This window comes from Sciurus vulgaris, assembly GCF_902686455.1.
Source record: "Sciurus vulgaris genome assembly, chromosome: 3".
In the NCBI taxonomy this organism is placed as follows: domain Eukaryota; kingdom Metazoa; phylum Chordata; class Mammalia; order Rodentia; family Sciuridae; genus Sciurus; species Sciurus vulgaris.
In genome coordinates, this window is record NC_136463.1 from 116,356,690 (window position 1) to 116,379,360 (window position 22,671).

General features: G+C 32.6%; 1 protein-coding gene across 1 annotated transcript in view; it reads left to right on the forward strand.

Moving 5' to 3' along the window:
* The window catches only part of SLC4A10 (solute carrier family 4 member 10), a 307,725-nt gene that overhangs the window by 191,899 nt on the left and 93,155 nt on the right, over window positions 1–22,671 (forward strand). Inside the window, 2 exon segments of the mRNA XM_079131852.1 lie at window positions 9,093–9,253; window positions 16,217–16,405. Of these exon segments, the coding sequence (XP_078987978.1) occupies window positions 9,093–9,253; window positions 16,217–16,405 (350 nt within the window).

Sequence of the window (22,671 nt, forward strand, 5' to 3'; positions counted from 1 at the left end):
TATCCATTATAATGCTAGGTGTAATGGCTGTAGAACAACTACACCAAACTTAGATCTTTCCCTTAACAATTTTATGGTCTAACTTAAGTCAACAAAAATTGTAAAGTCTGTAAAATGAATGCCCTGATACAGGTGTACAAAGGATCTGTGGGTATAAACCGAGGAGTGGGATAATTGGGTCAAAAGGTGGGTTCGTTCCAAGTTTTATGAGGATTCTCCGCACTACTTTCCAGAGTGTCTGCACCAATTTGCAACTCCACCAGGAACATAAAAGCGTGCCTTTTTCCCCACATCCACGCCAACATCTATTATTGTTTGTGTTCTTGATAATAGCCATTCTAACTGGGGTATGATGAAATCTTAGAGTTGTTTTAATTTGCATTTCTCTAATTACTAGAGATGTTGAACACTTTTTCATTTATTTATTAATTGCCTGTATGGTATGTCTTCTGTAAAGTGTCTGTCCAGTTTCTTGGCCCATTTATTGATTGGGTGTAAAGTTTTGTAAGTTCTTTATAAATTTTGGAGATAAGTGCTCTATCTGAAGTGCATGTGGAAAAGATTTTCTCCCACTCTGTAGGCTCTCTTTTCACATTATTGATTGTATCCTTTGCTGAGAAAAAAAAAAAGGACTTAAAATGATCATACTACAGTAATGTAGCCACATCAATGTTTATAGCAGCTCAATTCACAATAGCTAGAATGAGGAACCAACCTAGATGCCCTTCAACAGATGAATGGATAAAGAAACTGTGATATATATACACAATGGAATATTATTCAGCCATAAAGAAGAATAATATTATGGCATTTGAAAATAAATAGATGGAATTGGAGAATATCATGCTAAATGAAATAAGCCAATCCCAAAAAACCAAAGTCTGAATGTTTTCCCTGATAAGTGGAGAATGGTATATAGTGGGGAGTAGGGGGTGGGGAGTGAGAGAAGAATGGAGGAAATTTAGATTATGTAGAAGGAAATGAGAGGGAGGGGGGTATGAAAAATGATGGAATGAAACAGACATCGCTACCCTATATACATGTATGATTACACTAATGGTGTGAATCTACATCGTGTACAACCATAGAAATGAAACCATGTACCCCATTTGTGTACAATGAATCAAACTGCAGTCTGTAAGAAATTAAAAAAAAAAAGGAACTGTGGGCACAGCTAGGGTTGTCTTTTACCCACTGCTTCCCTAATTTTTGTGTAAGTACAAATCACCTGACATCTTGTTTAAAACGTAGATTTAGTAGGGTTTGGGCTTAGAGTCTCTGGCCCTGCTGTTCTAACGGGCTGCCACTTGATGACATGCATAGCAAGTATCTGAACACAACGCTGAAGGAAAGGGGAACCGGATAACTTCCCTGGGGTAGGTTATTCCTCAGGGCACTCTTGAAGTTAGCTAGACAGAAGAGCAGAGGAGCAGGTATAGGAGGCAGATGTAACATGGTGAGAGTTATTGGTTCAGGCTTTCCTGTTTTGTTGGGCTATCCTTCCCATGACCAGACAGCTCTAATTATTAATTACTTTTTCTCTTGTTAGTAGACCTAGTATTGCAATACCTTTCTGAAAGATATAGAACTCTGTTGAATCATGTCAAACTTGTAGTTTTATTTAATTATTGCCTTTTCAATATTGCATCAGTATGGAATTACTCATTTGATCATGATGATGCATATTATGAATAATAATGACCCAGATAATTTTAGTTTGATATATTTTGAGTGACCTTTACAGATCTCTTGTACTTAAAAAAATACTAAATAGAAGAAAATCAAAATGGCTATCATCTAGTTCATCCCTGTTAACATTTATTAAAAAGGTTAATAACTGCCAATATTTGAAATCAAAAAGTATAGGATAGTAGAAAACCCAAATTATCCCTCTACTCATATGCACAGTACTTGTCTATGAAGGCAATACAACAGTATTGTGAATCTTCCCAAAAAACTTTTAATTCCCAAAATCGACGTGCTAATGTACACCCTTTTTCAATTTTTACAATAGGGATTACATAATGCATGGTGTTCATACCTTATTTTCTCACTTACTTAAATATTCATAATACTTTCTGAATCAGCAACATAGACATACACTTTTTTAAATGACTGCATTTAGTTATATGGATAAACTTTATTTAACCTATCATGATAGACATGTAGACTGAGTTTTTTCCCCATAAGAATTGCTATAATGTTCATTTACACATATATCTTGTAGGTACTTATATAGGGTAAATTTGTGACAGTGGAATTTTATGTATCAAGAAAGCAGACATGTTTAGTGTGCTAGATATTGCAAAATTATCATCATAAAATGTTTTAGGAATTTACACCTCCACCAACAGTGTATGAGAATGACTTATTTCCCCAAATCCTTGCCAGGCTAAGTCATCAAACTGTTTAATTTTTCCCCATTTCATATATGAAACATGAATCTCATTGTTTTAATTGGTTTTCTTTAATTGTTAGAGGGGTTCAATATCTTTTCATGTTTTTATTTTTTTTTGTGAACTTACTATTCATTCCTTTTACCCTTTTTGTGTCAAATCATTCATCATTTTGTTTACCTTTTTGACTACTTTAAATTGGTGGTATGTTATTCAGTTATTAGTTCTGTTAATGAAAAATTTCACATAAATTAATCAATTTTACTTATACTTTTTATTGTAATATTTTAAAAAACATAACTAAGTTTAAAACAGTTTTTATTTGACCTTGTCAATTCGAAGATTAAGAACTTTCTACCTTATTTTTACCCGATGATATAAAAAACTGACTACAAAGGAGCTTTAAAGTATACAATAAATATGCTCATCTTTATATTTTGATGACAGGAAAGCAATGTATACTAATCTTTTCCACAATTAAGTGATATAACCTTTGCTTCTTCATGATTAAAGTTATTGATAAGGAAGTGAAGATGCCCACCTCCTATTTAAGGTTGGGAGCGTCTGTACTTCACTGGTTATAGGAAACAGGTGATCCCTGATGACTTAAAGGAAGAAGTCCTTTAAGCCATGTCCCATGTGGATGAGGGAAGAGTTAACTGCTGGAAGAAGCATGCAGGCAATAAGTCAATTAATTACCAATAAACTTATCTAATCAATAAACACACAAAAGCCAATACTTTTTTTCAAATGGGAGGGGGTATGACCGATTGGGTCATACCAGATCTGGCCTAAAACAAGATGGAGTAGCCCACCTCTCCTTTATTTATAGTCACACAGGTAAAGGGGGCCACGACTGGGAGGGGCTTCCTATGTGATTACCAGGATGGGGTGAAGTTAGGAAAGCCATTTGTTTAGGGAGCTAGCATATCAATCAGATGGTAAGCCACTCCCACTCAGGGTCACTTACTTTTTAGGCTCTCTGGAACAGTCAGGCCTCTGTACCCCGTGGCTCAACCAAATCTGATTATGTTAGATATGGACAGTGCTCCACAGTGGTGGTTATGATGATCGGACAACTCTAGTTACTTGGAGTCCCTTGAAACTTGCTTAGACTTACTTTTTGGAAGTTCTTCTATTCTTTAATCTCATTCTCAAACTGAGAAGTAAGATTGAAATATGTTTTGGCATTAGTAACTCTCTTATTCTTGGAACGGTTGGTGATTTTCTCCTTCCAGGTCAGATGGTGACTCATTCCTTTAAACCAGAAAATTTCCTGTAACTTTCCCACCCTCATAAAGCTGGTAGGGGACAGAACTAGCTTTTCACTCTGTCACAGTTGAGCAAGTAGGGTTTTATCATTTTCTAAAGGATTAACTTGAAGAACAATGTTTATCCTAAACCACCACAATGTATTGCTGCTTATCTAAAGAGCAAAGTTAATTATTTGCATTCTTTAATGATATTAAGAAAGACCTATGTTTGTAGCCATGCTTTTGGAAGCTTAGCAGTACAGCTGTTTGAGGTTCAGAGAGACAGCTGATGAGCAGTCAAAATAGTAACAGACATTGAAGAGTAGGGTAGATGAATTTTGGCTGAGATACAACACTTTAGGGAAAAACAGAATATATTTATTGAGGACTTAGAAATTTAGTGGTTTTAAAGTGGCATAAGTAATTTTGTTCTTTTAAAAAAACTAATTTGGGTTTAATTTATGAATTCATCTGATTTTTCAAATACGGTTTCATTCTAATAAATCATTAGCATTTATCTGAAGCACGTCTTTCTTTTGGTTGATATCCCAGGTGGGATTAATAATTGTCTACCCTAATAGTGGAAATAAAAATGATATTTTATCAGCACACTGCACCTGTCATATCACATCTTGAATAATTCATGCCCACTGCCATTGCCAAGTGAAACTTAAGCAAAGTTTTAGATTTTGAAGCTTAATTTTGAATCATAATTATTTAATAAATGTTGTGAAAACCAGCTGTTCACTTTTTAGAACTCTAAAAGAAACATATGCAGAGGCTAATGAAATCAACACAATTACAATGTCATGCATATAAATAGTATATAATGTTATTAATAGAAAAGTGAGTAAAACCACCACAGCTGTACAGTGATGGAGACAACATGTTCGACTCTCTGTGGTTGCCCTTTAAAAATGCTTCTCACAGATGAGCTCTGAAGAGGCAAGGCAGGGGGTACATGTAGGTCTTTGATACATAGAAGGTAGTGTGGGAAAGGATTATTACATCAAAAACAGGTTTATTGATGCAGCAAAGGCATTTGATATTCAAAATTCAGTAAATGTTCAAGTTATCTGAAATTTTCAGCAGCATGTGAAATGTGAAGATCATGTGGGGTAAGAACAGTGAATGTCTGTCAACATTGGACTTACATATGTTTCACTTCCTGTTAAGAGTGCTATAGGTATTCTGTGATTATATGTTATTCTCTAGCCCTACCCTAACCATATTTCCTACCTGCCATGTGCCCTAACTCTCCTAAGAAAGGGTGTTTTACTTTCTCCAAAGCCATAATTTTGGATGATCTAGGAACTTCTTTCTGTATGGATAGAATCAGAGAATAAAAATTCCTAGAAAAGGTGAACTGAGGTAGTGGTGATAGAATACACAGAAGAGTTAATGTCTCTAGAAAGCATCTATTTATAACTGGAAAAAGAATTTTCTTTTATATATTTTTAATTCAAGTATTGTACAGCAGATTATCATCAACTTAATCCTCAAAGAATTCATGAAACACTTATTTAATGTTTAGCAGAAAGAGACTTCAGTGTGCTAATCACACTGGATGAAAACAGATCTAGACATACTGGAAGAAATTAAAAATAATCTGCTCAGGGTTTAAATCCTCTCCCATCCTATGTAGAAAATGTCATGTATTTGGCCTTCAGCTTTTTATTTTTTGCATCATCCATCACATCACATTCATGCTCAGAGACTCTTATTTGCTTTGGTTTGCTATTCAAACAAATGTCAGCAGAGTTTATTTGAAAACTGGAACAAATTGTAGCACTTTAGGTCATTAACTGCAATCAGAAATCTTGCAACTCAGTATATTCAGGGACTAAAAATCTTGAAATAGACCTAGTATGTTCCAGACCTGTTTATCAGATTAAAAAAAAAAAAAAAAAAAAAAAACAGAAAAGAGAGATATTCTTATGTGGCATATATATTATTTTTTAGTCTAGTCTCTTTAAAAAGTTTTGTTTAAATGTCTCTTAAAACTTTTGGCATCATACTGGAGTTGGCATTAATCACTGAATCTTGGAATGTTTAGTATCTTTAGTAACTTGATATTTGTTACTTGTGGGTTCCTTTTTTGGAAAGCACCTTCTGTCTTCTATAATACTCATAAAACCTATGGGTACATCAAACCATCCATGCATGTAACTTATTTGGTAATTTTAACTACCATACTGCTTGGAACTTCCAGAGACTACATTCCTTCCTATCAAGGTTCTTAAAATTAAATTTTTTACTTTCAAAAGAACCAAGATGGAATGATGTAGATGCTTGGTTCCTTATTTAATTGTTTTCACTATTATTTAGAAGTAAGATTTAACTAAAAATTTCTTATAAGAAAAGGTAGACCATTTTATATGAATCAAGAGGCAAATGAATATTTTTAAAATAAAACATTATTAGAACATACAAACAAAATTAATGTATGGGTTAGTTTATACAGTTGTAATTAAGTAATTAAGAAACAATATGATTTTTAGTTCAGGGTAATGTACAAACACTTTTTTCGGAGTGTCCACTTGAGTAAAAATTTTAAAGACAAAATTTTAGAAGCAATTTTTTAATATGTGGATGGTAGAAAGTACTATAACTCCAGAAATAATAAACAATGCCATATTCCCATAGGGAAAACATATCTATTTCCCCTCAAACACTATTCACATTCTTTCATAACCCTGAGTCTTCTTTGCCACCCAACAAATTAGAAACTAGATTTTAAATCCAACATGATTCTTCAATCAAAATAGCACTAGCCTAAGTACTGCTATGTAATCTCTCTTTTGCTCTTTTTGTCTGAAAATCACATCATGTCAGTAATATATGAGGTGATGGAAGATTTAATAAAAGTTGCTCCTCCTTTGGTGTCATTTTTTTTTGGAACATTTCATTATAGTCCATTCCACTGACTAGGATATTTGAGTTTTATGAAGGAAAAATCATCTATTTTTTTTTTTCTAGTACAGTAGGCAATAAAGAAAACAAATAGAGCCAATGTAAAAAGAAAGGGAGAAAACAGGAACATTTTTCAACTTGAGTTTGGTGTCAGACATGGACGAAAATTGTTAAATCAGTTTTTACTATAGGCATTAACATAAGATCTTTAAGCTGAAAAGAACCATAAAACATTCAACCTAGGCAATTGTTTTGTGGTGTGATATGTGCACAGACTGGAGAAAACAAAATTAAAAACAACTTGGAGTTGAATCCTGGTTCGAAAAGGTCACTGTTTGGGTGATCTTGGGCAAGTAATTTAATATGCTGAATTTATCTCATCTTTATTCAGATTAGAAAATTGTATCCCAGAGAAATTGAAAGGCTTTCCCTTGGTCACATGGTGGTTTGAATGTGGAGTTTGGACAAACCTAAATTTGTTTTTATTCTCAACTAGTCCTAGAAACTTTCTACAACACAGATCTGCCTCAAATTGTCCTTTAAGAGGTTGATCCTTTGTGATACTGAAATTCATAATGTGACCATGGCCTTACTAATTTACTAATAATTTATTAATACTTATGGATACTAATCTATTATATTTATTAAAATCATATTTACTCTTACTAATAATTCTAATTAGGATTTTTATTCTCCCATGAGTAGCTAAAATGGTGATCTATATCAACTGAGATCATTTGAATTATGCTATAAAATATTCTGCAATCTCCATGGTTTTAAACAATCAAAGTTTTTTTTTTTTTTTTTCCAATGACTCATTGTAAATGTGCACCATGGGATCAGTGGAGGTTCATCTGTTCATTGTAGTTACTTAGAGACCCCAGCTGATAGAGAAACCTCCATCTCAAACATTGTTTCCATGCCAGGGTAAAAGAGAGTTCAGAGGGTCTCAGCAATAAAATATTCCAGTATGGAATAGGTGCACATAATTTCTGCTCTAAACTCATTGACCAGAACTCATTTTCACTGTCACTAGTCATAGTGACATGCAGTCACCCAGTTAAAAAGGAGCCAGGTAGTGACATCCCACTCTTTACCAGGTAAAAGGGAGAACCAGTTACAGTTCACAATGTTGTAACAGTCTTCACATCTTGTGTGAGGTGAGGTATTGTGGCTCTGTTAAGGGCTAAAAAGCTTTAAGACACAAACATCTATAAAATTGCCAGCCTGGAAGAGATAACTTTCAGTGACTTGGGGCTGAAATGTCAGTTTTTTTCAACCTCAATGTGTCCTCTACAGGCATAACTCTTCCTCCCTGTCCGAAAACTTTGGCAGGAATGACTCTTCCTTCTTCCCTTTTGCTTTCCTTTTTCGCTTCCTGCCTTTTTTTTTTTTTTTTTTTTAATCTCTGAACACCACCAGGCACAGAAACATAGCTAGCTAGGCTTCTTTCTTTCTTTTTCAGAACTCATTGATCTTTCTTGCTATTTTGCACATTAATCATTCTGAGAAACTCATTGTTTAGTTACTTTTAGATGATCCATTTGATTCCCTGTCTCGTTACTACCACACATTTGTCATCTGTGTAGTTGGGTCATTGGATTACATAAAACAGCAATATAATTATTATATATAGAACTTCTATGGTATTACATGAAGAAAGGATATAAAGCCCATATGACTAGGGACAGCTGGAATGAAGGACATGGTGGGAGATCAAGGGAAAAGCAGTTTAGGCTAGGGTTCATTAGAAAGGAATTAAACTGGTCAACTATTAGATTAGAGGGCAAGACGATAAAGCATTGAGTGGCTGCTGCCAGAGTAGTAAAATCATTGGTTTCTCTTTATTTGTTCTATTGATCTTGCTTACAAACCATTCCCAGGTAATACTATTTGTTTCACTCTAAGAAGGAAGAAGGAAGTAGTCTCTCATTTGGCATCGAAGCATCACAGTTTTCTTCTTCTGCATCCCTGGAGGAACACTCAGGGAATGGGGTCTAGCTCAGTTCTCACACGTTCAGAGCCTAGGAAGTGAATGGCAATGGTTTTCACTCAAACAAGACTAATAAAAACTTTTCCTACAGAATAGGCAACAAATTATACTAGCCTCCCTAAAATTTGAATGTGAATATTATCAAGTGCTAAAATATTTAGGCTTAAGTCCTTCCACTAAACTAAATATTGTATTCTTTCATTTTCTTATTCAATTACCATTATCTTTACATGAAGAAGTATGCTCTCTTTATTAGCCCTGTATCAGATTCATGTTGACCACTGGTTCTTCAGAGCTCGAAAAATTAACAAAAGTAACAAGAGCTTCCTTTGTTTTTAATAATCTGTTGATTACAAAATAAATTCTTTTTAATGAAACTTGAATGAGTAACTTGGATGAGATTTGACCTACTTCTCAAACCCATGAAACTAAGAAGCAACATGAATATCTTTCTATTTCTAACATATTATTGTAAAAAAGGGTCATTCATCTACAATATAAAATTCAGTGTGCTGATAAGCACATTTATTTGAACAGGTGGTTGAAGTTTGAAGAAGATGTGGAAGATGGAGGGGAAAGGTGGAGCAAACCCTATGTGGCAACCCTTTCATTGCACAGCTTGTTTGAGCTGAGAAGTTGCATTCTGAATGGAACTGTGTTGCTGGACATGCATGCCAACACTTTAGAGGAAATTGCAGGTATATCTTTTTCTCCTTTGTCTATTCTGTTTCTATAGATTCAGCTGATTATTATTATTCTCTTTTCCTTTTTATACCTGTATGTATAATTCCATACTTGCGTGAACTTTGGCAAACAAATTCTCATGATTAGTGTCTGGGGCCTTACAAGTCATCTTCTTGTAAGTCATCTTACAAGTCATCTTCTTACCTTCATTTGAGGTAAAAAAAAAAAAAAAATTGAATCTCAGAGAAATATGGTCTAGATTGTTAGTGATGACTCTAGAGCAAGAACCTAGATGTACTGATCCCCATTTAGTATTTTTTTCATCACTTGTATTTAGACTGACACCATTAGAAAATTGAAGGAAAAAAACTTCATAGGTAGAGAGTGATTTTTCACTATTTCAATACATGAAATAACCATATAAAAAATTTCAGTAATTAGGAAAAATATTGGCTTAGAATGGGCACAGAAATATATAGCCATTTATTTTAAATCAAATTAAAGCTTTTGCATTCTAGAGAAAACCAAGTAATGCAACCATGCTTCATAATTTAACACTGTCTATTCCCTGGGATGACAAATTTTTACTGGAATCTTATTATGGCTTTATGGCATAAGTAGTTGTATTTGTTAAATACATCATTTTTATGGAAATAGAGTCAAAGAACAAAGAACTCCTTTTCTGTAAATCTGGAAGACATACTGCAACAAAAACAAAACAATACAAAAAATACAGAAATCAGTTTTGAAAGAGTATAGATGGAATGATTAATGAGGGTTTTAAAAATAAGAGAAGAACAAGGCAGGCTTTTAAAAATTCCTACTTTGGAAAAAAAATAAAAGTATTTTTATGTGGGATTTATTTATGAGGTAGAAAGATTTAAAGGAGACTTCAATACCTTAATTATACTGCAGAGATGGGGAAGAACTCCCAAAACTATGTGTGTGTTTTAAAAAAATCACAAATAAGAAAAAAGTATATTTGTATTTAATCATCATATTAGAAAAGTGAGGTATCCAATTTAATTTCTAGAACAGCCCATAAAGTAGGAATCATGCCCAGTTTTCAATGAGAAAATGGAAACTAAAATTTCCATGGCCCAGATCCATCAAAAGGCCTCTGATTTTAAGCCCAGTGTTCCTTCTCTTATATTAAACTGCTGTCTGAAGAAAAAGTTGTCTTGAAATAAATGTTGCCTGCGTTTTGATGGTGGTTTAGCCACTTTATGAATTATTGATTTGGGTCTTTTGTGGTGATGGGTATGCATACATTACACACTAAACCACCTCAAACCAGGAAAGATAAGCTTTCCTCCCAAAGTTTCATATACTACTTATAAAAAAAAGTTACCCTTTAAAATACATAGTTAGAGTCTAAAAGACTGTATTAAGTTAAAGAGTATGATTTTTGGAAAAATGCAGGCTATACTGGTAGTTGGCACTAAATCAAGATTTAAAATGGTCAACTTAGAAATGTGCAAACCTTCTAAGAATGTAGGAACAGTAGCTATCCCCCTCAATTTCTTAGTTTTACATTTTAGGTCTTGCTGATAGTCAATAAACATTTCTGTATTTAAAAATGACTGGTTTTTCCTAAACTTTGATTCTTAGGAATCTCTCAACTTTGTGTATAATCTTTGAGATACTCATAACAAACTTGTAGTTTAGTATTATCATTATCCTTATTTCATAAATATAGAAACTAATCATCTAAAGGTTGAAGATTTTGCCTTAAGGAGTTTATTTCTTCTGCTTTATTTACTGATGACATTATCTTTGAAACTGATTAATCCAAATAAGTTCTGCATTGTCTTTATTAATGAAGTTGTCAAATTCCTCAACCTGTCAAAATTAGCCTCAGAACATACAGTTCATACCAAGCTTTAAATTTCTTTTTTATAAAATAATTTTTAGTTGTAGATGGATACAATATCTTTATTTATTTATTTATTTATTTTTACGTGGTGCTGAGGATCAAACCCAGTGCCTCACACTTGCAAGACAAGCGCTCTATCGCTGAGCCACATCCCCAGCCCCTAGGCTTTATATTTTTTTAAGCGTGTAATTTCTAATGCTTTTTTCAGGAAGTTATTCTTATCGGAAAATCTTTTCCTAGTAATTTGACTAAAGCTCTGTTGCTCATTTCATCGGCTTAGTTCAATTTTACTGTCTAAAATTATGTTTCTTTTCCCTACACTGGCCTCCTTCTCCAAGCTAGTTCTGTAGAATATGTGAAGATTAGCTGTGTTAAATCTAGCTTTTTCAAGCAAATTGCATTCTCTAAGTCTATTCTTACAATGAAAGTAGTTCAATGGAAGCTCGATACCCTAAAATAGCTTTTTTTTTAGTATTCTTTCTGCCTTTCTAATTAGTGTCTTTCTGACTCTGAAGTAGCCCAACTTGAACGTCCCACTTTCAGTGCAGAGCACCTTGTAAAACTCTGCTCAGGATACATCAGTAGTTTAGAACTAACATCACGTAGGAAATACTATTACAAATGTTTGTTTTGGTCATTTTACCTTAGATTCCTTTTTAATTCTTAATGAGAAATTCCTTCTCATCTAGTAAGTATAATTTGACTTTATTTAACTAAAAGTTATTTATTTCTGCCCTCAATAAAATTTCACTATTATCTCCCCGTAGCTTGTAATCACTTGCCGCTGTTTTCATGCTATGACAATTGAGCTGTGTTACTAAGTATGTGATATATAAGTCTGGCTTTACCTTTTTAGGATTTCTAACTTGGCAAAGAACTTCCATATCCGTTATTGTATTTTGTTATCACAACAACCTTCTAAAGTAGGAATGAGATAATTTGCTCCATTTTAAAAACAAATGGCAAGTGATATACTGACATTTGCAGAGATGGAAATAATTTCTTTTGATCAACCTATAATCATAGATTTTGTTTTGTTCTATTTATAATAAACTGTGATCATAATTATTAACAATAAGAACTGGATTTTTTCCCCTTTTCCTATCATTATTTTTCCATTTGTTTGGCAGTTATAAACTAAGGATATATATTAGTCACTAGTTTCACTTTTCAAAAGTTAGAACTTAAAGTTTATTTTCAAGGACTCTAGGCCCTAATACTTTGCGAATGCACAGGCTCTGAAGTACTGTTTTCCACACATTTCCTAGTAGAGAAACATGCCCTAGATATTGTTTTGGAACGATCAAAGATTTTTATATCAGCGTTATGATATTTTTGACAGACTTAGATAATTCCTTAAGAGATTTTAGTAGAATTAGGAGCAGAAAATCCCATTTGTATCTGGCAGGTCTGTCAAGAATTTCTGGTATAATTAAAGTTGGATTTTCTCTTGGATAAAGTTAATTTAAAATGTATCTATTTCCCAATGTTTCAGAGAACTCAATAAATCTAAACTTCAACCTTCACAATATTACTTAACCTTTTCAAATCCAAAATTCTCCAGACATATTTTCTTACTGTGATTTATTCTGATGTGGAGACTAATTTTATTGAAAATGCTTCCTCATTATATTCATATACATTATAGACAATTTTATGGTCTGTGTTAATCTCCTTGAAGTTCAGCTTTATAAAGATTAAAAATGAAAATATTCTCTTTTTAGTGTGAATACTTTACCCTGATTCTGTCAATGAAAGTTAGGGAGAAATTAGAATCAAACTAAAGTTAGTGCCATGAACAAATGATCAATCATAGCTCTCAACTCATTGAAGTAACTACTGTTGTTTAGAATCTTTCATTGAAGGATAAATCCACAGTTCCACTGAATATAATCTGCAGACTTGGAGATATAGGACTAACCATGTACTTTTAAACACATTTATATTATAAAACACCTTTGTCTGGAAAGTAAGTATTCTATTTGGTTTTAAAGTTAAGACAGTGGTTTTTCAAAGTATTTATATGATAATCTTGAAAAAGGCATAGATTTATATAGGATTTGCCCAATCTTATGATCTCTAGGAGCATTTGGTAGTCAGGATGGACTGATGATGATAAAAATTACCTGATTATCAGGAGGAGAAATACTTTTTCTTTTTCTGAGGGCTTTTTACATAAATGCTTATAGTTTTTTGGTACCTGCTTAACAGTAGAATAGTGTGACCTATTTATTCTTTTTCTTCCTTCTTCTTCTTTTATCAAGATCCTGGCATTGTGCTTTGGCAGGCGAGACTATCATTTAGACATCATAGCCTGCTGAGATTGCAGGACTTGACTCTGGGCCCAAAGCCATTATGGTCCATTATTCTTTCCTATTTTTTCAAGTTAATTCTGATATATATTATAGTGGTGAAGAGAACAATGTAAGTGATTATTGAATCAGATTCCCTTTGGGTACTTAAATCTCACCCTAGTATAAGTTATAATCAAAAACAAGATTAACTTTTCTTTAATGGGTTATTTGATGCTGCTATACCTCAGAGGAGTTTATTGTGTATTTTGTGTAGCTAATGAGCAGATAAATATTTTAAAAAAATATTTATTTTCTTTTATGTAAGGTCTTGAAATAAAGACCTTATTGCTGAGAAACTATGAAGCTAGCAACCTATGAGTCATTGTAGTGCTCAAACCTGAAACCATTGAAGTTTATTAGGAATAAAAAAAATTGCAAATGTGTTCATGGTTTATTATATAATTGATTAGAATATCAAACAGGGGAGTAATATCATGGCTTATGGATGAAACAGTCTTATAATGATTTTGTATTGGTGTTTTAATAATATTCTTTAAATTCTATTATGAAGTACATAATGCATAGTTTATATACATTTTTTCCATCCTAGCAAGGATTCAGTATAATGTCATATATTTTGACAATTTATCAGTTCTTTTATTTTAAATGAATTCAGGGGCATTATAGCTACTGATCTTCAAAGATTTGACATATGGATTTAAATATTAACCTATAAAATTATACACTTTCATAATTGAAAGGGACCTTTTGAGATTAGTTATAGTGGCTGAAATCCAAATATTTCACATATTTATTATGGCTGACTACCAGATATTCATTTTTACCTGTTTCCATGGGAAGCAGGAAAGTGATAGAGCAAACTACCCCATATGCCAAATATGGCCTGTAGCCCTATTTATAGGGCTTTTTAGCTAAGTATGGCGATTATATTTTACATGGTTGAGAATAATAAAAAAAATAAAATTAATATTTTTAACATGACATTATATGAAATAAAAATTTAAGTGACCTTAAAACACTTTGCTGGAGCACATCTGTGCTCGTTTGTGTATATGTTGTTGGTGGCAATTTTTGTTCTTTGAAGGCAGAGTTGAGTGGTTATGCCAGAGATCACATGGTCTACAAAGCCTTTATTTTTTTAAATTTTCTGCCTCATTCCATAAAAAGGTTATCTACCTCTAGTTTAGAGAATTGATTGTAGAATGAAGGGCAGTTCTTAATTAGTCTAAGCTAACTCTGTGACTGGGTGGGCAGGGTTTTATCATTTAAACCCAGGAGAATTTTTCCTGGCTGGGGGAAGACCCTTTTAAGAGAAAATCACAAAAAGTTAATCCAATTTCTTGTTGGATGTGAACAAGGACATATATTTCCTTGTTGCTAAAGCCACCTTTATGTCCATAAGCAACTTCAGCCTGAGGTTAAAAATTACACCCAGAGGAGGAGAAGCAGGCAGAACTACAGAGGAATGGAATCAGAGTCAGCCTAACTTGGGTTTTCCTATTATGTGAACCAACAAAATTAGTCATTTTAGCTACTTTGATATGCATTTTCTGTTATCAGCAAGCCCAACTTTTTCTCTAAATGACATAGTATAATAAAATATGAATGTATTAAAACAATCACAAATTTCAAGTTAGGGACTCATAACCTAGTTAAAGGATATTATAAAGAAAATCTTATACTTGAAAATATTATTTACTGATAGCTTCAATATTCCAATTAATGCATCAGGTGCTTTTATGTCATTAGTCCTGGCAGACGTATGAGATATTGCTACTATTCCCTCACAAATAAGAATATGGAGGTTATTCAACTTTGTAAGGTCACACAGCTGGAATATGGTAGAGTGAACAAGGTCTGTCTCCCTTGTCCATTTTCCTTTCACACTGAAAGAAAACAATAGCTTATAAGGGAGAATTCTGCTGATTTTGAAATTTTCAGTGTCCTAATGAGGCAGTGGGAGGCAGTTCATTGTGATCTGTTTTACATAAAGAGTTAGTGCCTCAGAAATTAATTATAGTTATATTTGATAATCTAAAACAAATTACACTGAAGTTTATTGAGGTGATCAGTTCAGTTATATTACTATTTAACTCAAAATGCCTTTACCTAACCACTTCTTTTATGGGCATTTCTAATACTATGTTTGGTAAATGTCAATTTCCTTAGTGATAGCCTTCTGAAATCTTACCTTCAAGTCCATGTTTTACAGTTATAGGTCTTTTTAATCTAAACATATTTTCAAGGAAATGTTTAAGAAAGGAATGATTTTATATCATTATGAAATAGAATTGTTTATTCTCCAAATGTGGGCAACTTAAATAGTTGCCTAGAGCTCCTTGCACTATATTTTCATGGATGAGCTTTTGCCCTCTTAAAGAGAAAACAAGAAAATGAGAGAAAATCATATTAAATCATATTAAAATATAAGAATAAAACCACAATTTCAGATATACAAATTATTTTGATGCTCTTACTTCCCATCAGTGCAAATAATAGAGAACATAACTTTTTTCCTCAGGACAACTATGTCCATTTGAAAAAAAAGTATGAGAATTATATATTTAAAATTAAGTGGTTTATGCTGAAAAAATACCTGTGTTTTTCTGTTCATCATTTTATATAGGAAGATAGACTTCTGCTTATTAACATCATACCTGGATATTTTCAAAGGAATTCAAGATCAAAATTATTATTTAAGGTTTACATTTTTAGACTCAGTGGCCCACTGCCAGCATAGTATAACAGGAAAACTGTGCTCATATTCTCTTGCCTTCCCTCTTCAGATATGGTCCTTGACCAGCAGGTGAGCTCAGGTCAGCTGAATGAAGATGTACGTCACAGGGTCCACGAGGCACTGATGAAACAGCACCACCACCAGAATCAGAAAAAACTCACCAACAGAATTCCCATTGTTCGATCCTTTGCTGATATTGGCAAGAAACAATCAGAACCAAATTCCATGGATAAAAATGGTAAATGTTTCTTATTGTGCTCTTTATATCTACCATAGGTCTCTAAACTATCAGCGCTTCTATATCTTTAAAACATATTTCACTCAGAAAATGTTTTATTATAATTCATATCGTTGTAGTGGAATTGTTTCTTTTCCTAGGCATATACTATATATGCACTCTTATTATCAAGTATCAAATTGTAGAAATTTTAACAAGGAATTTAAGTTTCTTGAAAGGTTCATGAAAGATTACAAAGAAAACGTATTTAATAAGAACTTACAGATGTGAATGCAGCAAACATAAATGGAGCATCTCTGGCATCTCAGACAAGTAATGCAATGCTTCAACTTATGCCAGAGGTGGTCTCTAGTTAAAATGAATAATGATCACCATTTAGTGTTTGTGGAAAAAGATGCTGACCGCCTGTGGCTCACAGTCACTGAGTTCCATTAGAGTTAGCAACTGAAAAGCCCCACCAGCACCCTGCCCATGACTCTACCTACGTTAGGCCTCATTCCCACTCATGGGCTCATTACTGTGTGCTGGGCAGCATCTTCAGTGTTGGAGCTTCCTCATGGACCATCTTCACATATTATTATTTATAGAAGTCACTAACTTACTTTGACTTCCACTTCAGAATGTTTTATCTCCTGTATTCTTTGTTCTCCCCTTGCATCCATTTAATCTTACATAGTTCACACTAAGAAAGCTGCTTAGAAATTTCCCGTATCATCCATATTTTCTATTAGTCTCATGAAGGTAAATGGAGTTACACATGAAGATAATTTGTTAATCTTCTGTCAGTTATAAAAGTACTAAAGCACACATGTTGACAGTGTGGGCTATATTGTGTGATTTCACTCCTTTTCATAATCTTTAGTGATGTCTTAAACACAAATCTATGAAATTGAGTTTTCTCTAGACTTTGTATTGAAATTTTCACCAGTTTTCATACTACTGAATCAAATATACACAAACAAATATAGAAGAAACGCTCTAAGGTATCATTGCAATTTTGTTTCAGAATATAGGTCTAGTTTCTAACAGCAAAATACTTACTTTATTTTTAGATGCCCCAATAACTGAGTATAAGTTATTGTTGTTATATAGAAGAATCTATAGTTGTGCATACATAAAATGCACAAAAATTATAATGAGTACTTTATGGTTTATAGCAACTTGAGTTATAGATTCCCTATAAACATTGTGAGGATATATAACATTCTTTGATTCAGATCATATATTCCATATATTTTTTTAAATCTCAATTTCATTTAAGTTATACCATACATATTAATGATTAAATGAAGTTTTAATGATTGAAGAGATGAAAATGTAGTGATTTTATCCTTCTTATAATGCTAGTATTTATTTGGTTTGGTAATGTCAAGAAAACTAATTCAAATATTTCCTAATTTTGACTATGAGCTTATATTTACATGATTTCACAAACCTTATGAAAATATACCCAGGAACTAACTTTCCAAGAATTTATGCACATTTTGAAGAAATTAACTATTGCCTTCATTTTGTCAATTTTGTTGAAAATCAGACAATAAAATGTGTCTATCTATAAGAAAGGTTTGTTTCTTCAAAGAGGCAATGATCTTGGGCTGTGAACTAGCTATAATTTATACCTCAGATTTCACTTGGGATAATATTTACTGTACAAAAATTTCATTGATTTTGTTTTTGTTTTTTGAGGCAAGAGGGCATGAAATTTACTGGCTTGAATGACCATTTATCATAATATCATAGACTTACTGTTATTGCTTTAAACTTCTGTCAAATATAAAAAGAGATGTGAGAATTATAGCTGTAGAATTACAGCCGTGAATCACAAGTCTCTGTATAGATATGTATAGATAACAAGGTTTTCTGAGAGCTTACTTTTTGTCTTATTCAGGAAATGGCTTACTTTTCCCAAAAAGTAGGATATGAGTGATTCTGTTACCATCTGTACAATCAGCCTTTATCTGAACACACACGAATCTTTTCAGGGCATACGTTAGGGTAATAAAAACTTGGATACACTTGTAATAAGATTCATATATCCAATTAAGTATTGTTGTAGAGTATGCTGTCAGAAGTGGTTTTCTAAGCCTAGGCTTATAACACCTCCTTATGACTCTGTTTTGCTTTCTCACACACTTTACATAATTATGTGTGCTGAGAATTCTGAAAATATGTATAGACTTTACCAATTTAGAAATAAATCTTCTAGTCAGAAGTGAAAAAAAGTGCGAAAGACCTTTACTACTAAGGTTCTCAATCTACTTATGAACTCTAAAAACTGACAAACTCTAGATAAACAAACAAATTTAAATTCATAGCCATAAATATAGACTTGACTTTGGGTTTCAAAACATGCAATAGAGATTCAAATTTTTTGGTTCAGTAGTACAGAGAGAGGCAAAAGGATTTTAAAACATCAAAAAGAATAAAAATACTATTTTTCTTATTTAAAAATCTCTTCAGTAAGGTATTTCACATAAAAAGATTAACTTTTTTCTTTTATGATTATAGAATAAGAATTAAATAGCATTTTCTAGAAACTGGATGGCAGAACATATTTTCCTTTCAAAACATAGAGATGGAAATAAATGCTCTCCTCTTATTTAATGTACTTTTGCTTTAGGGGCAAAGAAATTGAAATGCCCTCAGAAATGGACTGATGATTACATAAAAAAAATCTAAAAGAGACATTTAGAATGAGTTTTCTACTCTCTTAATTGAATAGTTCCTTGAGCATGCTACTTTGGTAGTTGCTATAGTCAACATTTTCACTGCTGTGACTAAAAGATCTGACAAGAACAATTTCAGAGGAGGCAGTTTTTTTGGCGTTTACAGTTTCAGAGGTCTCAGTCCATAGGTGGCCAACACCATTGCTGTGGGCCCAAGGTGAGGCAGAACCGTGGAAGTATATGGTGGAAGAAAACAGCTCAGGACATGGACACCAGGAAGCAGAAAGAGCTGAACTCATTGGAGGCAAAATACATACTCCAAAGGCATGCCCACAGTGGCCTACCTCCTTCAGTCACACTCTACCTGCCTATAGTTGCCATCCAATTAACACATTCAAGTGGATTAATGTAATGATTAGGTTGAATCTCTCACAATCCAGTCATTTCACTTCTAACCTTTCTTTCATTGTTTCACACATGAACTTTTGGGAAATACCACATATCCAAACTAAAACAGTAGTACTCTAAAGGTACTACTGAGAATGTGTATCTTCCTTGTTTTAAAGGTCAGATTAACAAGATAGCATAGTTCCTTGCTCTTCTCCTCCCCAAGTCTATAGTTTTGTTCATACTTTTTTTAGTAACTTGTGATAATTTTTTCAATCTTACCTCCCAATACACTGTACTTTTTTTCATATATTTTTTTCTTGGTATTCTGCACATTCTCTTGGGCTAAGATACAGGATGCTATGGATTCACCATGCATTTTTAATGCCACCATGCTGTGTTTAACTTTCACTTTTCATTAAGCATCAAAACTGTGAGAATTAAATGTCTGATTCTGATGTTTCAATAAAAAGTGACAGTTACATTTGGCAAAACAACAGCAAAAATAATAGAAAAATAATATCTACTTTGACATTAGAACCCTGAAAGTGGTATGGGTGGAAAGTACTAAAAATAAATATATCAAGAATATTCAAATACTTTCTTGAAACTAGAAAGATGTTTTAAAAATAAAACTAAAGTAATCGAAAAGCAAAATAAATTAGTATTCGCATTTATTACTTAGGTCATGCATTCACTTACTGAGAAATTTGAATTGCAAATCAATTACAAAATGTTATTACCCTTGTGATAACTTTTGTAGTTTTGAAAATAATTTGAGTCTTTTAGTTTGCTTATATGTACAGTGTCTTCATTCCGTTGTCCTTTACTAATAATTTCTAATTCTGTTACTAATAATTTCTAACTGTTTCTCTCTTTTGTATACCTCATATTTAGAATCTCAAAACAAATTACAAAGCAGAAAGTCTCTAGTGTTTTGTTCAAATACATAGGGTACTGAAAAACATTTAGATTTAGAAGGATGGGATATGTGTTGATTCTTTAGACCTAGGTAGGTTCCAGCCCTTGAAGCACTGTGAATGATTATTTCTTGTGATTTTAGAAATCCCACTTATTGTCTTATAATCACTTATTTTACAAATGATGTACTTTTTATTTTAAAATGCATGATGCCCTTATGTGTCTTGATATTTATATGTTTTGTTGTTTTTTAAATACTGTGGTCTCATAAATATCTGTGGTGTAATATTTATCTCTCACATTGTTCTACCTTTGAAGAAAAAGATAAAGCTAGAATATTTCTTCTTAGAATTTCTTGACAGAAAACATATTAAAAGATTCATGTAGGTGAAAGTATTAGACATTGTTCAATAAATATTTTCAACCATTCCAAGAAAACCAGGATAGTATTGTTGATATAATTGAGGGGTCTTTTCAAGAGTTGCATTGTTGTTGCTGAGTTTTGAACTCAAGATTGAATCATAACAGCAAACATAGTTCTATGATGATGTGCTTATATTTGTTATTTCTTATATTACATTAATTATTTTCAGGCATACTAATTTTTCTCCAAGATTAATTATATGCATACTTTTCATGTTTTTAAAATGTAGTTCACCTAGTCAACATTTTCTAAATATTTAGACCTTCTTTCTTCATGTTTTCTATTCCATGAATAAATGTATTGTTACACATGTATGTAACTTTGTCATTCATCTTTATATTTCTTTATTTTGCTCTGTCTTGTGTCTGTCTCTAACAGGCTCATCTCATCTCTGTACCTCCCTCATCTCCTACCCTTTGGGTACTCTAAATGCGTTGACGGTTTCTGAGGTAGTGTAACCAGCTTGGTCTCTAGGTTAATAGTAATGTACCTCCATGTCTTCATCCCAGTTTCCTTCTAGTATACGTGATTTACAGTGGATTAAGCAGTGCCAAACAGTGATACACATAAGCAGTATTAATTTGAATTCGGCCAAATAAAAACTAAAAGCTGCTATTTTACAATACCTATGTACACGATGTACTTAAAGAGGAAGAGAACTATATATAGACTTGAATGAGTTAATGCAGTACTCAAGACATTTTTTGAAAATGTATTTACAGTTGTTTTAATGATGAGGCATTTTAATGGTACTGACATGACTTGCAGTCATGAAATACTACTTTTAATGTAATTTATTGTTCCTACCCTACAATTTCATAATGAAGGGAATGGCTATGCCAGTATTGCAATATATTTAATGAAAAATTTATGGTGTGGCAAGCACAGAAGTAGAGCTTCTATTTTTCAGGGAGTGGTTACTTGAATTACTCTCAATTTTTATCCTATACTTGCCCCATACCTTTTATAATTGGCCCTAAAAAATACATTAACTATAATATTTTTATATGATTCCTACATGTAAGTCCAGAGGGAAAAATGAATTCATCACTCAAAGAAAATTAATTCAAACAGATGTTCATATGAATATTACATATACTTTGAAGAGATGTAAAACAAATATTAGAATTTGGGAATAAAATGAAGAACTCTTTGAGTGTAACAGGTTAGAAAATATACATGTATGATAGAGGATGATAGGCTTATCAGTGTTTCCGTTTAAATAGTCACAGCCACTTACTAGTTAATGTTAATGCTTTTTCACTTTTCATCACTTTTTGAATGCTTTGAATATAATAGTTTACCAAGTTAATAAATGTCTTTTTTCATAATCATTTTTATGCTTTAAAATTACTTAGATATTATAACAAAGGTTGTTAAACATTGCAGTGATGTGCACTCATAGGTAATATAAGTATGGAAAGTTATCAGTGGACAAACTGAAGGTAACAATAAAGAAACACTTTATAGAAGGTTAAAACACTTCTATTTCCAAGCATTGTAATATAATGATTAGAAAAACTATAATGAATAAGTAGTATTCACAAAACTTCCACAAATATGTGAGTGCTAAACTCTAACTTTATCCTGTATTTTTCCTGGTAAAGAAAATATCCTAGCAAATTATTTGTTATTCTATTTGGAACATATTCTCTTCTGGTTGAAGGAAAGATTCTGCACCTAAAAATTGCCATTCGGTGAACTATTGCCTCAGACATCAGCAAGTCAGCAAGAACTCTTTCAAATCTCAATGTATGGATTAATTTTATATAATAGTTTTTTAGTTCTTAAAATCCATTTTGAAATTCAAGTCCGTCAATTTCTCCTAAAAGGCGGTAATGATTCGAATAAACTAAAGAAATATTATT